General features: G+C 42.8%; 1 protein-coding gene across 1 annotated transcript; it reads right to left on the reverse strand.

Annotated features, from left to right (window-relative positions):
• Positions 1-1,583: 1,583 nt before the first annotated feature.
• Positions 1,584-12,610, reverse strand: SLC25A15 (solute carrier family 25 member 15). The gene is made up of 8 exons (XM_078602792.1): positions 12,470-12,610; positions 8,591-8,655; positions 7,859-8,117; positions 6,382-6,525; positions 5,461-5,633; positions 3,998-4,156; positions 2,588-2,723; positions 1,584-2,024 (listed from the first exon to the last, which is right to left on the reverse strand). The coding sequence occupies exons 2-7, from the start codon at positions 8,643-8,645 to the stop codon at positions 2,605-2,607; spliced, it is 909 nt and encodes a 302-aa protein (XP_078458918.1). The 5' UTR covers positions 8,646-8,655; positions 12,470-12,610; the 3' UTR covers positions 1,584-2,024; positions 2,588-2,604.
• Positions 12,611-17,358: the final 4,748 nt, after the last annotated feature.

Genomic DNA, 17,358 nt, shown 5'->3' on the forward strand with positions numbered 1-17,358 from the left:
TATGGGAGGTGGCTTTGTGGGACTGGAGAATAATGTCCTATGTTCAAGTATTCAACGGGCACCTATGACGGATTTGAGCCAGGGTTTAGCACCCAGAATAAAATGCTTCTCTCACATGTATTGAGTTTGGTGAGCTTTCAATCCAGTCCACAATTACTTCACTGAAACCCCCAACCCCGACAGTGGGATTTGGGGTCAATGTGACCACCACAGGAACTTCATGACATAAATGGCATCTGAGAAAAAAACATCTGCTGCAAATTTCCTGCAAGGAATGCCTTCCAGACGTGGGTAAAATAAACCAACGAGCAGACCTCAGGGAGCGTTCAGCAATGGTTTGTGGTATTCAACTTCTACACTAAACGCTCAATAATCATGAACAAGTTCAGAGCCAAAATGAAAGATAAAAAAAAAACTTACAATGGTTGTTAAAGGGGATTGAAGGATTAAAACAATCACTATTGATTACACTTAAAGTGACAACCCCATACACTGCAATTGTCAGTTGTGCGCTGCCGTTAAAAAAGGATAGGATGTGCTTCATCAGAATAAGTCACAAGTGACTCCACAAATCAATTCCACCAGTTGGCGTTCAAGACAAGCTTGTCACTGAATCTCAAGTCAATTGAGACTGCTGGATATGCTACTTATTAGGAGGTTGCTTAATTCAAGTGCACATTATAGAACATGGCACTTCTTCTTTCGCGTGGCTGATGTAGATGCAGAACCACAATTTCACATTCACGTGGGTCAAGCCAGATAACCGAGTCAGAAGCAGCAGAATGCATCGCAGTAATGACTCTTTCGTATTTGTGGACTGGGTATTGCGTCGTTATATGTTGTATTGCACGAATGGTATATAATTACTCTACTTTACTGAAAGGGTCAGTTTCAGTCTTCATTGACGTCTACGAATAGGCATTGCATGTTGACAAGTGCTCATTAACATGAAAACCAACTGCATACTCATTATATTTCCTGTGGCTGTTGAACATAGAGACATTTGTTTCAAGGTGCGATGAATTTGTCACACATTCTGATGTGCTGCAACTACATAACAGATGCAATGCACCAATGTTTAAACTAGAAAACAAGAAAATGTGGTGTCTTTAAAAAATTACTTCCATCAACTCTCAATGGCTGGGTTTTGAAAGCATACAGTTTTGAAAGGTTATAAAGTTGAATTAACCATCAATAAAGGCTTCATAATTGTCTGACAATGTTACAGAAAAGTATATTGCAATGCTTTTAGTGCAATTTACAATTTCGCACCGCTGAACAAAATGACACGAGTAACCAACACGCAGGCGCACTGCACACACCCAGTTATTTTTCTATTTGCACTCTATACAGATCAATATAAATGGCATTAACAGATATTGAGCTCTGCGTGTCTTCATATCAAAAACATATCCGATCACATTGATACATAATTGTCAGAAGAGCACACCACGCCCAAATTTGGCCCAATGTCAAGGCAAAGATATGCTTCTAAATAACACCATGCCTGCTGGAATTGGCCTCCACAAAAGTGGTCCATCATTGTAAACGTCCTGTGATTTATATTTGCTTCATTGCTGTACTTTCTTTTATTTCCTTTATCATTTTGGTAACGCAGGTTACGCTTGCAAACGAGACTATCCCCCGTCTCTTGAGTTCTCACCAGGGTTAAACAAAATACACTCCAAGCGTTAGTAGCACCGGCAGAGCTATGCCTCCTGTTAATCGCATACGCATAGATGCATCTCGGAACATTGCATCCATCTGTGGTTGCTTTACGAGGAGGAATCTAAAAGAGAGGAGGCATTAGGTAGCAAAAAAATGTGGCTGTGGCAGCGTGTAAAAAATAAAAGAATAGCGATAAAACTGTGACGTCAAAGAAAACACAAGTGCTACTACAATAGATGCACCCCCGCACTGCCCGTGACGCAGTAACCATTCCGTGAGAGGTATATTCCTCCATCAGTCCACGTGCAGTGTGCTCCACGCTTCCTCACTGCGGACCCATCTGTTGTCGTGTAGACCTGGAAATATGGCACGGAAGATCCTCAAATGTAACTGTGAAACGGTTTGATGGTAACAAGCAAAATTATCAACTATTTGCACATTTTTATTAAAAGCTTTCGTGACTGCAGGGATTAATATTCTTGGTTCTTTCGGTAAAATCACGTAGAAGGGAAATAATAAAATAATAAAATATTAAACAATAAATTTGCACGTTGAAAAAGGTTGCTGCAATTAGTTACCGATCTAACGTTATATTATTCACACTGTGAAGAATCCAGATATAAAACAGCAACTTACAGACAAACTAACATTGCATAGCCTAATAAACATAACTAGTCCATGGCTGAAATAAACATCAACTTATTTTATTAAAAAAATAACTATAATAAAATCGACTGTCATTAGCCTCATAATTGTAATGTAAATAATTTAAGAAAAATCACGCGAAAAAAATCTCGAATGCGCAGTGCCTTCTCATCACGCTGTGGACATTGAATGCCATTGTAGGTCACGCTTGAAGTGGCAAAATTAGAAAAATAATATGGAAACTACAGCCAATAAAATATCCAGGATGGCTCACCTTCTCTTCTGCTGAGCCTACTGCGCTCGACGCATCAAGGACGACCTGGTGAACTCGTAGGCGAGGAACAGCGCAGCGTTAGCCGGGAAGGCTCGGATGATGGTCGGGGTGAACCCGGAATAGAGAGCCATTATGCCTGGTTGGGGGACACGGGGATGAGGGCGACAAACGCAGAACGAGTGTGTAGCCACAGTAAACGTCCAATAAGTAGTGGCCACCACACACCTACTTACTAATTGCCTGTGTGGGTTTGAGGTCGACTCAGCCACTATTGAGTATCTGGCGCGATGTGTAAACATTGCCACATGGGAGACAAAGGTGGCCGGGCGTGATGCTGGCCACCCACCCCCTCGTGTGCCGCCGTCTTGGACTTCATAGGTGCTCGCTAACAGAACTTGCTCCTGCAGTCTATTAAGGCTATACACAGGATATTTGTCTTTGTAGTTGATGTGAGCTGGTGTGTGGGCGAGTCATCCAGTGGGTTACAATTTAACAGATTTCATGACGTTGGTTAACATTTCAGAAAGAAACACTCAAAACAGGCGGGCCTACCCCTTATTATCCATACGCCTTATTGTAAGCGTCGTCAGCAAATTCTGTAGAATGAGTGAAGATGTCCATTCAACTTGCCTTAAGGCTGTGCTTTGGCTATCAGACCTGCACATTGACTCATGAGCTGCTATACAAATACATAAATGCGTAGGGTAACAACAACCTGTCCTGGTTCTTCTTAGATGTCATTTGAAGCAGCCATCCTGGGATTTATGAAAATCCTCGTGGAACATTAATAGTCCAGATTTTGTCATTTGCATAAAAAGAAACCACTCAAAACAAACACATTTACATTTATTTCTCTCCTTTGTGTTTGAGATAATTTTGTACCTAAGAGGTGGCAACCTCCGAAGTGACTGGACGAACAACTGGAAAAGTGAGCAAGTTATTTGAGGGTTTATTGAATGGGTGGATAAACGAGTAAGTGGGTCAATGAGCGTGTGTGCGAATAAGCAGATGGGTGAGTGGGTAGTTATGCGAGTCGGTAAGTGCATAAGGTGAGGAGCGGTCGTGCAACGTTTGTGCGCTGCACTATGAAGCCAGCGGACCAAGTTCGATTCCCACTCAAGGCCAAAATCAGTGACAATTAGCTGAATTGGTCCTGGGCCTCTCCTAGGTCGACCCAGCCTCAAATTAGTACCGGATGCAATGTGTACACATCATCACTGGGGAGACAAAGGCGGCTGGGCGTGGTACTGGCCACCCACTCCCTTGTATGTCGTGACGGCCTTCATAGGTGCTCACTCACAGTATTTTCCCCAACAGTCTATTAAGGCTATACGGGGGTATATTCATCTTTGTCTAAGGTAAGCAAGAGCCTAAGTGGCCGAGTGAGTTGTTGAGTAGATATTCAGGTACCATCAGTACGGATGATAGAGGCTGTCGCGGCGAGGAAACCAGGCTGGCGGCTCGACATGGACATGACTTGGATGCGGGACTTGACGCTGTCCAAGGGGTAGACGACCACCCACAGGAAGACGCCTGCCATCCCACCACTCACCAGGAGTGGGAGTGCGCCTACCAGCCGAACAAGCCACCAGCACAAGCCAACAGCAGCACAAGCCAACAGCACCAGGACAAAGTGCCTTTGTTAAAATGCCAAAAAACCAGCAAGCATGCACAATTGATGTTTTCGTTAACTGATGACTTGATCAAATTACTGTTAAACGCCACCAGTTGTGATTCATCGGTGGGGTTGTTTACTCTGCAAAGCTTCACAGATGGAGTGGGAACGAATTAATAAATTGGAGTGGACATTAATACATTGTTATCCGATATATAGCCAAGAAAAATATTTGTGGTTGGCTGTAACTACATATGCCTGAAATCATTTGACATGGAGATAGGGTTGTTCGAGCACACAAAGATGGGAGCTTTCATGTACATGAGATGCCGCTTGCAAGTCAATGTTCCTGCAAAAGGTAGTCCAGTAATAATTTTGTTTACACCTATATGTGAAGAGTTTCATTGTTTTACCCACGTATGTCCAACAGTTTCTTTCCAGGCAATATCCAGTTTTCCCCCATACATGAAAACGCATTGGTCAAGCATCCCCAATACACGACCATCCTGAACAGTCATCATAGCATTCAGATAAAATACTTTTTTCCTGGCCAAACATCGGGATCATTATGATTACGTTCTGTACTGCCTACAGTCGGCAGATCTTACATAGGCTCCACCTGTGGGCATTTCACCAACCCCACCTGCATCTGAGTGCATTACAGACGTTCAAGGCTACCACATACACCAGGTATAACTGGATACATGACTAAAATTTTTCACTTTTAATAATCATTGCTGAGTACAGGCCCAAAGGCCTATAACCTCCCAGCAAAGAGCACCGATTCCTGCATAGAAATTCATAAAAATGTTTCTGTCCTATGCCGAAAGTAGATGAACAGAGTATGGATGAGGACAACAGTCAAAAGCATGACGTTCATGGGGAAATTAATTGTAGTAGCAATGGTAAAATTAACAGGAAATCAACTGAATGATGAAATCAGAGTGACTGGAGTTAGACAGCGAGTGTAAGAGCTTTAATCATTTGTGCTGCTTTACACTAGATTCTATAAAGCCGTGTTCGGTAGGCATTAGCTCTCGACCCCAGCTGTCACAGAAATAATAATTGATCAGAGGTGCAGAAAGCTTTGGTACAAAAACAAAACAAGCTCTTTTTAATGCCTGAATATTTATATTAGTGATGTGGCCATTCCGTGAGAAGATAAGACTAAATCGTCATGGTTAAGCAGACCAATGGATTCGCTAAGAAAATAACCGGAGGGCACGAACAACACATCAGCGACCCAGTACATGCGTACCCAGGTCGTCTTTGGTCTTGCCGGGGGGCGTGAACAGTGTCTTGCACACCTCGTTCCCCCAGAAGAAGCAGAAGTAGCCGGGCATGTCACGCAGCCACGTGCTGCTGAGCCCATTATAAAGCCCCAAGAGTCCGTCGACACGCAGCACATTTCTCGTCACCGCCACGGCCGTACTGCACGAAACACACGGGGAGGGGGTGCAAGGGTAGCGTGGTAGTCAATGTCATTGTCACCTTCGTCGTGATCATTGCCACGCTGGTGTTTGCCGTTTGGCTGCACAGCTCTCGGATGTGTTTTATAGCGCTCTGAAGCACGATGCTTTGCTCGACGTTTCGCTGCAGCTGCTGGGAGACGCATAAATTAACTTTCTGAAGGCACTCTCAACAAGTGGAGTGAAACGTAGGACACCGTGCTGAACAGCACGCGATAAAACAAGATGGCAAATCGTAGGGCCATCATCATCATCATTGCCAGTTTTATTAAGTTGGTGCCTTTTGCACACAAGCCTCAAAGCGTTGCATGCCAAAACATCCCAAATAATGGCTCGGCAGGGTAACATTGCGATTTTTATTAATTAATCAATATTTTTGAATATATTAACTTGAATACATGTGTATTGACGAAGGTCAAACTAATAGAACAATATCGATTTAAAGCTTTCGTGACTGCAGGGATTCATCTTCTTGGTTCTTTCGGTAAAGTCACGTAGAAGGGAAGTAATAAATAATAAAAATAAAAATATTATGTTTTATTTTTATTATTTTATTACTTCCCTTCTACGTGACTTTACCGAAAGAACCAAGAAAATAGAACAATAGTTGATATCTTATGGATCGACTAGTCCCTTGCCATAGGGGCTAGTTTGGCAAGGCCACAGCGCCGCTCGGCTGCACAGTGGAAACGAGACACCAGAGCGCCTACCAGTCGGCCATGCTGAACATGGTCTTGCCGGCTGCGTGCATTTCCCGCATGGCCTGCATGCGGCACTTGACGAGCTCCAAGGGGCAGATGACGATCGCCGTGAACCCGGCCGCGAGGGAACCGGCTGTGGCCATCTGCATGTTACTGTGCAATAAAACCAAGAGGTTAATATATTTACTGTGTCTCATCCATCATCATCATCATCATCATCGTCGTCGTCGTCTTCATAATAAAGCACTGGCAGACTTGGCAGCATGTAAAGGTAGACACTTGATATTTGCGTGGAAGTACATGGACAGCCCTTTTGTCTAACCACTGCTGGATGAGTGGTGGTTGTTTGACCATATTTCACCACGCTGGTCAATGTGGTTTGGAGAAGTTGGGAGCATGGTAAAGTAGAACAATTTACTTTGCTGAACTGAAGGGAAAGTAGCCTCGCAGAAGCCTTCAACAGCTGTTTTACGCATGGTGGTCGCCCATCCAAGCAATATTAAGGCTCAACCCTTTTCAGCTTCTGAGGTTCCATGAAGTTTGGCACAATCCGTTTCAACATATTCCACGTACAATATACTCACTTGCACGTTGGGCGGTGCTGGTGAGAGCACATCTCTCATGTTTAGAAACCACATGAACATGCTGAAATAGCACACAATGGTCTGTACACGTGGGCCAGGAGCCCACTTGCTGTACTACTCACAAATATACTGTAGATAATACATCAACTCGATGTGCTATGAAGAAAGCCCATTGTCCGAATGTCACCTATTACATATTTCTTCTTTTAAGGCCACGGTGTTATTTACAAATGTGATGAGTCTAATATTAAATTTGCTTGTGAGCCATTGGCAATGCAGCATCGTAAAATTACTTGCCAAGAAAGCGCTGCATTACAGGCATGCACCATCAAGCCAGGCATAATGAGAGACCGATGCAGAGACTGGCCCTGACCATAAAAAGTGTAACCACAACGGACAAAGCTCACCACTCATTTAAGCATGGAGACACTGACTTTCTTAATACATAGATGCTACCATTTTCGCTATACTTTGTTTATATATAATCTTACAGGCCATGTATAGTAAAATTATATCACCAAAGACACAACGTATTCCCGCGCAGCCTTTTAACAGGCTGTTGGGGCAAGTGCTGTTTGCGAAGCACTGATAAAGGCCGACAAGGTGCACAAGGATGTGGTGTGGCCAGCACCACACCTGCTCACCTTTGTCTCCCCGGCGTTAACACACTGCACTAGGTACTCATGTAGGGCCAAGTTGCCCTCTTAAGAGGCCAAAAACCAGTTTGGATATTACTCGCCACTGTCATTTGTGGCTGGGAATTGAACCCAGTTCGCCAGGTTCAATGCGCAGTGCGCTATCCACAGTACCGCTGCTCCTCAATCACACAAAATATCCTCGATATGGCCTTAAGAGACTGTTGGGAGAAGTGCTGTGAGCGAGCACCTATGCAGGCCTCTTACCTGAGTCGACTGCCCTCCTGGAGGTGAGAAAGCTTTGCCACTAGGCGCTGGCAGAAGCCATAGCAGAGGAAAAGCATGGCGTTCTCGCCGATGTTGGCGATGAGAGCGGGGACGCTGCCGCGGTAGAGGCCCCTCATGCCCTCGGTGCGGTACGTTTGGCCAAAGCAGGTCACAAAGCCATTGTACAGCTTGGGAAAGGTCTGCATTTTCACCTTGGCCGTGTCAAACGGCTGCCCGCTGTAGACGCAGGCTATGCCACCTGCGGCCACACGACAGATTCATAACAAGTAGCATGTTGGCACAAAGCATACTGCGCCCACTTTCACGGTGACGATTGTAACGATTGCTCTCGCGTTAACTAGAGTTAACTTTTATAAGAATATGGCCCTAAATTAATGATCAGCACCCAAATGTAGTAAAACTCTGAAGAAAAATGTATCTAGCACAGAAGGTGGATAAAACCAAATATCATGAAAATTTGAAATTAAACTAAAAGTAACTTTAAAAATAATTATATAGGAGAAATGTAATAAAACATTAAAATCTTATACAACATGGCTTCACACCCTTAAAGCACCTGCTGCACCAACCTTTCAACTGAGGGTGAGGTTTCAGAGGCACTTAAGAAATGATGTTTAATATTTGAATGTAAGGATGAGCAGAACTTTACAGTTGGTTAGTTGATGCCTACAGACAAAAGTAAGAGCATGCTGGCTGTGCAGGAGAACTGACCTGCCGTGCCCGCGCTGGTGTCAATTAACGCCTGGATCAGAGGGTGAATCCCCATGGTTGCAGATCTGTGGGTGCAACAGGAAATGAATCGTCACTTATGATGCTGATGGTGCCCAGTCTCAAGTCCTGGGAGGAGCAGTGAAGACACGGCAGTAAGTTGAAAACATTACTGGATGTGACTGTCAAAAGTCAAATGTCCAGTCCTGACATTACCTGCTCACACCAGTGCTGGCAGAACGGCTTCCACATGAGGGAGTTCTCTGGGTATTTGCCCTATCCTTCCACACTGGACAGACACCTGAGAATGGGCAGAACTAACCACACTTTACCCCACCACACACGACCTGCCGATCGAATAACTGCAGCGTACCCTTTCACACTGCTGGATGGACAGAGGTGGAGAGATTGTTTCAATTGCTGCACCGGTTGATCGAAATGGGGACCTCTGGATGACAAGTTCAGTGTGCTACCCATTACCCTATGGCAGCATCCAACATGCACCTCCAATTAGCACAGTTGGCTATGTACTGTGTGAAAGAAGTTCAACCGCATACATGAATGTTATTTTAAAAAATCATAAGTGCAATACCTTCAATTTATATACTGCAATAATGAATTGTAATGAAACAGAATAGTAATACACTATTGTATAATACTTCAGCAGCCGAATTGCTGGTTCATGCATTTTTATTTGTGGGTCCCTCTTCTTTGGTCCTCCTTGTGTCCACCCCCAAAAACTCCTGACGGTCCAAAACGCTGCTGCCCGTATTTCTCACGTGACCAAATCACCCGCAACATTTTTCCTTTCACCGACTCCCCATCCAGCCTTGCATTGCCTATGAAGTATAAACCTTGGTCATTAAAATCATCCACAACCCTGCCTGTCCACTAAGTCACTATGTTTTTTTTATATAATTAGAAATAACTTAGGAAGCGTAATGAGTTGTTGAATTATGATTGACGTTGCAAGTACATCTGTGCCACGTTGGCTTCTGTCCGGCAGACATAGATATGTTAGCTGAAAGCCTGCAACCCACTCTGCAGCATCACATACGCTGTTAAGAACTGATTCATTGGTTCAGCCACAGATGGCAGAAATACGCAGAAGCTGTTGTCCCATTCAGCAGAGGTCAGCTCTTTTATAACAAGAGCACATGAGCCCCATCGAAAAAACCTGTAATAATTCCACTGAAGAAATATTTTGCAGAGTGTTGAGTCTAGTTAAAGGCTGTTAATACAGTGAAGTTTTTTGCGTGCAAAAATGATAAAAAGCCAATTACAGTACCGGTTTGCCACAATTATCAAGAAATATGATGAGAAATGCTGCAAAGTTAGGCTCAGGATGAATATGACCAACAAAATTAACAAAACATCGATCAATGTATTATCGATCAATGTATTATTAATTGCTGAATTAAACATTTATTCCAAGATTTGCTTTGAGGGATGCAGCGCTTCTCTGAATGTGCATCTGCTGCTCTTTTCTGCGCTTGCGAAAGACTCAAAATTTGAACTTGCACAACCTTTGACCTTGTGAAAGTGAGCTTTAGTGATCTATTAGCTGTCCCTAGAAATGGGAGCTTGCTTCGCAGTATGTTGGCTCTGGGACAAAATGTTTGCAGCAAACAGGAATATTTTATTCGTGCGATAGTTTATGGATTCTTGAACAAAGGACGCGGCCGTATCAAAAACTGAAATACATTTACGAAAACAATTCATTTAAACGAGACAACTGGTTTAAAAGGCAAACAAAGTTAAATAAAAACGTGTTGCTCTAAGCCTAAGGTGTTATGTAACCGTAGGCGGTACATTATGTACTGCACAGAGTCATTTTGAGTGGAGCTTCTGATTTAGTCCAGGCTGACAGACGCGTGAAGTTTTCCATTGCTAATGTGGAATACTAAATAACACCGCACAAACGCCATCTGCATTAAAATACAATCGCGATATATTCATAAACCAAAATATCTTCATCACAATACAATTTACCACTCGAGCATCAACTTTGACCAATTGTGCTACATACTTCAAATAGTGCATATCTATATTAAATATACGCATTGTGAAATTTAAATGGGACACTGTAATTAAACAGCCGTTACTCAACTTTAAAGTGTTGGACACATCAAGTCTTTGCAGATGCCGGTCATATTGTGCAGTACATTGTGTCAATATATGTAAGCAAGCTTTGACCTTGCTGCCATTGCCATCTGACACCAAACCAATTGTACATCCCAGACACATCCACCACCAACACAACCGGTTCAGCATCTGTGACAGCTGGTCCCTTGGGGGTGTGATAGCGATTATACCAGTGGTTAAATTAACTCAAACGATGCGTCCAATGTGCATTACCTATCCTGCACTGTAACAATTATTAATATTGATGAATGTCCTTGAGATAAGAAAGCCTAGCCGAATCTCAAAACTTGTTTCGTGTTATTTTTGCGAAGGGGATGGATGGTTTTGGCCAATTCAATTTGGGTGTTTGGCAAATTGGAGAGAACCCGTCACATTTTACGGGGTTAATACTTTAAAATACACATAGATGCCAAAATCCACCGGTGTACTACCATCTCTGGGCCAACTTGCAGTCTAAGGTTACACACATGTTAAGATGTTCAAACACCAAATAAAGAGTAAAAAAACAAACCTATTCTTATTTTTTAAAACTTTGTTCCTGCAAAAAAAGGTCCCATTTTGTAACAACACCTATATATTAATACGGACACATTTAAGCACACGTGGCGTAAAAAAACATGGGGGGGCCTTGCCTGTGAGCTTTGGCAGCTCACAGAGAATTGATTCAAGCGAAGCTGCCTGAGACTGCTGATGAGACACCGCGTCCCAAAACCCGTCCACAGAGCTTGCTCCTCCTGAATCTTCGCTGCTGAAATCATTCACTGGGCTCCTAGGAGGCCGTGTGGTGCGGCTGATGGAATACGTCGCGAATAAGTTTGATAATTACTTACACAGCAGACGGGGTATGTGAAGGTGGGGACAGTCTCTTGCACCTCCAACCATAATACCATCAAACCTGTCAACCCATTATCAGTGCCCTACCTTATCAGACCAATGCAGATCTTATTGGTCACCACGTACCCATTATAAATCCCAACGTTCACCTTAAAAAGTCCCATCACAAGGGAAAAAACACAAACAAATCGACAAATGAATTAGTTTTTCAATCGTCTTTACGCGATGTAGGGCCCTCAAAATTCGGATTTCCCTGCACAAGAACGCGGGGTTAACCCGTGTGGGGGTCGACGGCTGTGATGCATTAATTACATTAATTAAGAAAGCGTGGCGAGATGCATGCCTTGGAATTCAACAAAACTGAGCATTAATAAAGTTATAAACGTAAACGAATGAGACTTCAGTTAACAGCGAAGGGCCATCAAACTTTGGCGGTGGCAGAGACGGAGATCGCCTTCATCTAGCAGTGGATAAATCACGGCTGACGACGATGACCGAGGGTATATGAGATGATGTCCATTGTCGTAACGAGGGCATTTGTACGCTAACATCCCCTAAATACAGCGAAATGTGTTGTTAGTCGTAATCCCCGTACAGTACATGGGTGATACATTTACAGATACCGCACTAAAAACAACGCGAATTCACGTGGATGTGGATAAAAACGACAGCATCTTACACGTCTCCCACCCATCTCTAAATCACGTTATAAAACCTCGTAACACTCTCCCCTGCAAAGATAAGGAGGGCCCCCCCCTTGCTTCTTCCACTGCACCGCGATTCACTCAGCTGTTGTTGAGGGTCACAGTCTATGGGGTATCTACAAATGGATCAGCCTGTACCATGGTTATTGGGTTGGTGGTGGTGATGTCCCCTGCCTCTGTGTGTGTACAAGGGGTTTACCTTTGGTAGAATATTCTTCCGATGGAGGTAGGCGGATACAAACAAAAGAAAGAAGACCAACGCTAACACTGAAGTCTAACGCCGTGACGCTGGATACGACCCGGCACTACTAGCACTGTAGCGGCTGCCACGCTCTTTACCCTCTAACTCTGCACATTACCCTCCCCCGCCTACACTAATCACACCGTCTCTCCCTGATCACGACTATTGTACACTCTGTCCGTATCGTCAGTCTCGCTCCACAGCTACAACAACAGTCGCCTCCTCACGGCGTCGCTATTAAAACACGTGGCGAGCACTGTACCCGCCACTCACCGCCGCTAAATTGTCTCTTGCCTCTACAACAACAACAACCACCACAACAATCAATGCTCAATCGTACGGTGGTCGATGACAGAATGCCGCCTACTAACTAGTTCTGCCTCGCCTCTTCGCTGCCGACTTTACCCCCCACCCACCACCACCCACCACCACGTGGCCACGTGCTGCTCGCCGGCGTAGCAGTGGCAGGGCAAGAGGCTCCAAGTGCGTAGAGTGATCGGGTAACTCGAGATTTGAAGCTTTCGTGACTGCAAGGATTCATACTCTTAGGGGTTTTTCGATAAAGTCACGTAGGTGAAAAATAATAATAATAATAAAAAATAATAGAAATAATAATTTAAATATTTTTATATTTATATTATTTATATTATTTTTTATAATAAAAACAATATAAATAATAATAATTGTATTGCATTTATATTATTATTTTTATTATTTATTTTTTCCTAAGTGACTTTACCGAAAAAACCTAAGAGTAAAATAATAGAAATAAAACATTTTTATTTCTATTATTTTTATTATTTATAATTATTTATAATATTTATAATAAAAATAATAGAAATAATACTAAAATTATTATTTTGTTTCTATTATTATTTCAATTATTTATATTTTCTTTTTACTTACGTGACTTTACCTTAAAAAACCTAAGAGGATGCTCGGGTAACGTCAGCAGCGTGATTGGTGACCCCAGGGGAGGGGGGGTCACGGTGGGCCTCGGTGGGGGGTGGAGAACTCGAGGCTAATCATTCACATTGAGTGCTGCTGAGAAGCCCTCGATATTTGGCATTTAACTCCTGAACGTATTGCCATCATGCACGGCAAAGTGTAGAGTTATTGAATTTGAAAGCCTAAAACTAAGAATCTCAACAATGTGTGGCTTATCTCGTCCATTGGTCCAGTCCAAAAAATATTTAACTTGTTCGTATACCACATGAGATGTCTAGAACAATTGGACGAACTAAGTTAATTTGCCATGTCATTTTAGTTGTGAAATTTTTGTTGTGAAATCTCCATTTAACTTTAATGTGGTAGAATAAATCATACGCTCAAATCAAGATTTTACAAAAAAACTTTATTTATACAATGACCGTATTTAATCAGTATTTTACTGGTAGGAACCTCCTGGTTACACCAGCCAAAATGGGAGGGGTGGGGCTGGGTGGAGAGGGGAGGGGCTGGGTGGGGAGGGGCTGGGTGGGGAGGGGAGGGTGGGGAGGGTGGGGAGGGGCTGGGTGGGGAGGGTGGGGCTGGGTTGGGAGTGGGAGGGGTGGGGCTGGGTGGGGAGGGGCTGGTCACCCCGTGTTGCCCTTATAAAACTCAACGTTTAACCTACTCACGCCGGCTTGTGCCCGCCCTCACAGTCGGGCATATTTGCGGAATACACCACGCCGCCGTTGACCCTGCAGGCCATTGACCGAGCAACCCAACGTGTTCCTACCAGCTCCCTCCGCAGCAGGACAATGTGTTATCACATACGCCACTGTTAATAGTAATTCAGAAACTGGTATCAGAAATTGAGTGCCACCTCCATTGGTACCCAATTCTGCTCTGGCTCCATTAGTTATTCGGGGGAGGTGATCGGTTGCACAAATAAAAATGCCGTAATTGATACTCTCCTTGGAATTGAAATGTTATTCAACGTGAGTGAAGTTAAAGTTTAACTTAAGAAATTTTATTATGTAACTGGTCGGATGGCTGAGGGAGCGCATTGCGCTTGAGAGTTGATTCCCAACCACTGTGGTGAAATCTGAACCCGTCCTCGGCTCCACTTTAACTCACCAGCTCGCACTGCCCAGCGTGGTGAAGTATGGTCAAACACAATCTTTTTGGCCTACAGCGGCGTCCCAACACAAAATCACCACTTGTGTATTTCCCTGCTCAGTCGTTCTGCCCTGTCTGAAAAACCTCGGTGGATCTATGTTTTTCTGTAAAAGGGGGGTGAAAAAAGTGTTTCGAACATCTGACAATTCTGAACTGATCAAGGTCCCATTAGCCAAGGCAAGACACTTGTAAAACTACTTTATAATCAACGCAATAAAACTCGTAAATGCTAGTGGTGAACAGAGCTAAAAGAGCTGATGACTGGAGTAGCCAAGCTTGATGAGACGCCCTCTACAGGGACAAATAGAGATCGCGTTTGTATTTCTACAGAGATTAACAAAATAAGCAGAGGTGCTAAATTGTTGACTGCAAGTGAAAGAACAGAAACACATTTCTTAATGAAGTCTCAAATAAACAGATGAAATTGTATCCCACAAGTAAATTAAGTGGCAAGCATGAGAATGTAATAAACACTTTGATAAATTTCCCAACAGTGTTTTAAATGAGGAAAGCGTGGTTCTATTAGTATGTTCAATCTAAATTGATATTTGTTGCAAGGAATCGATGTAATTTCAGGTGTGAAAACTCCATTTACCTTTAATGCAGTGGAATAAAGCACACGCTTACACTAATATTAATTAAATACCGTAGACTAAACGTACGAATCAATTCTTAGGAAATCTCCAAATTAGTGACCGAGAAGCAAGATACATTCATATAAACTGATCATCAGAAATGTTGCACTTCCTGAATAAGAATTTTTGACATTATGCTTTAAGAAAAGTGTGCTTGGGTAGGACATCATTCCTACGCGAGAAGGGATGATGGATGGCCAGTAGTCAAAACTGACATCAGTGCCAGTCAAAGGTGCTCTCTAGATTGTGGACTGTGAGATGGCAACGGTACGGGGAGGCCTGCAAACATCAGTGTATATGTTATTGCTGATGATAATAAAGTAAAAAAAAAACTAATTTAAAATAAGGGAGGTGTCTTGTGCAGGCATTGGTGATGGGTCAGAGACCGTGAACTCACTGTGCCAGAAAGCCTGATTTCAGCATGAGTGGCCACTAAAATTCGAATCCAATATCTCGCACACCAGCAGCCCCAGCTCAGTGATCGGACGTGGTTTTACCCCCCAGAGCCTCATATTCAAATAACGAATGGCATTAACGTGCTTAAGTTGACATCCCCTTTGCCATAGCATGGACCACCTTATGAAGCATGCTTGCTGCAACACGTAAGCCAAATGGCTCCTGCATTTGCCAAGCTTTCAAATTGCAAAGGATCAACAGGTAGCAATCAAAGGCATAATCTAAGTGGAGGTTAAAGAGTCTGTGATACCCTTTCCAAGAAACACTGCAATTCTTGAAATTGTTCGCGTAATAATCACATCCAAATTCGTCCGATTTTTAAACTACTGAATTGAACAAAATAATGATATGGTGCTTTCGGTAAATTCACGTAGATATAAAAAAAATAACAATACAATAAAACAAATGAAGTGAATAAAAATAGCACGTTTCGATCGCAACACAAGTGCTCGTCATCAGGAACACGAAAGAACTATAGAATATAAATTCCTGCAGTCACGAAAGTTTTAAGTCAAAATTTAACAAAATAACTATTCACCTTTGCTTGTCAGGATTAATAGCGCAAAAAAAACACTGTGCTGAATCAGCAGGATTTTGATTGGACAGGCTGACATTGGGTAATGATTAGTACTGAAATAATTACAGTGGAAGTGTTGTTCAAGCACATGACCTTATCTCACCAGCTCCAGCATGTGGCGATATTGCTGGCTTCAGGATCTGCTGCTCAGACTCCCATTTAGGCAAAGACAACGGGCTACTCTTCCTGCTCGAACACAATCCAGATTATTCTGAAAGATGTGGTCGTGGGGTGACATACTCACTATGATCACGGTTTGAGTTAGATTAGTACGTGGGTTATAAGCAGAGTTTTACAACATTCAATTTTAGCATTTATACTGCCTCAAAGGCAAATTACAAAATGTTACTTTGGCATTTTTGTATAGCATGTGGAGTATGGTGGTCTAAGCAATAGCCTATTAGCATAGGCATGTACAAATAACGACAATCTATTATTATACCCATAACATATACAATCTTGCTAATAGGGTTTTCCCCTTTTTTCTGGCGATAAAACAGGTGTAAAGATGTTAAAACACCAAACTGAAACAATTTACAAGGAATCATGTCTGCATTAACCACAATGCTTGTGGTCAGAATGCAAACAAAAACATACTCTGATAATATATGCATTGTCCTTGAAATTGATTGGTCCACACCAGAGACAGCTTTCTTTTGAGCCTCGTCTCAAACGGTGTTAGACCAGAGGACGCCAAATCTTGTATAAGAATAATGTCTGATTCACATATGCTAAACGGCTACTATATAATAGGTCTCTTTTACATGCCAATTTAAAACTGTTTTATCAGAAAACATTGAATTCAATATTCATTATTATCAGGACCAATGGTATGAAGTGCAATCTCCACCCCTTAACCACTCTATGTTCCATGAAGAAGGGCCATTGCTCGAAACGTCGCGTCTTGTCTACCTTTTCTTTTAAGGCAACAGTGCTATTGATATGTGTGTTGAGTTGTTCATATATACAAACGGTGATTGTTTCAATGAAAGCCTAGCAAATTCATGGAGAGGTTGTGACCAATACAGGTTCTACACGCACATGGAGTTGTAGAATCTAATTGCAGGAGGTTTTGA

Source organism: Lampetra planeri, chromosome 19 (assembly GCF_965212315.1).
Source record: "Lampetra planeri chromosome 19, kcLamPlan1.2.h2, whole genome shotgun sequence".
Classification (NCBI taxonomy): domain Eukaryota; kingdom Metazoa; phylum Chordata; class Hyperoartia; order Petromyzontiformes; family Petromyzontidae; genus Lampetra; species Lampetra planeri.

Bases quoted from the DNA above. Each gene is read 5' to 3' on its own strand.
- SLC25A15 (XM_078602792.1), bottom strand. From the start codon at position 8,645: ATGGGGATTCACCCTCTGATCCAGGCGTTAATTGACACCAGCGCGGGC. The intron at 4,157-5,460 runs GTACGCATGTAC...TTCGGCTGGTAG, and splicing joins CAAGACCAAAGACGACCTGG to GCGCACTCCCACTCCTGGTG. The intron at 2,724-3,997 runs GTACCTGAATAT...TCCCCCAACCAG, and splicing joins CTCTATCATCCGTACTGATG to GCATAATGGCTCTCTATTCC.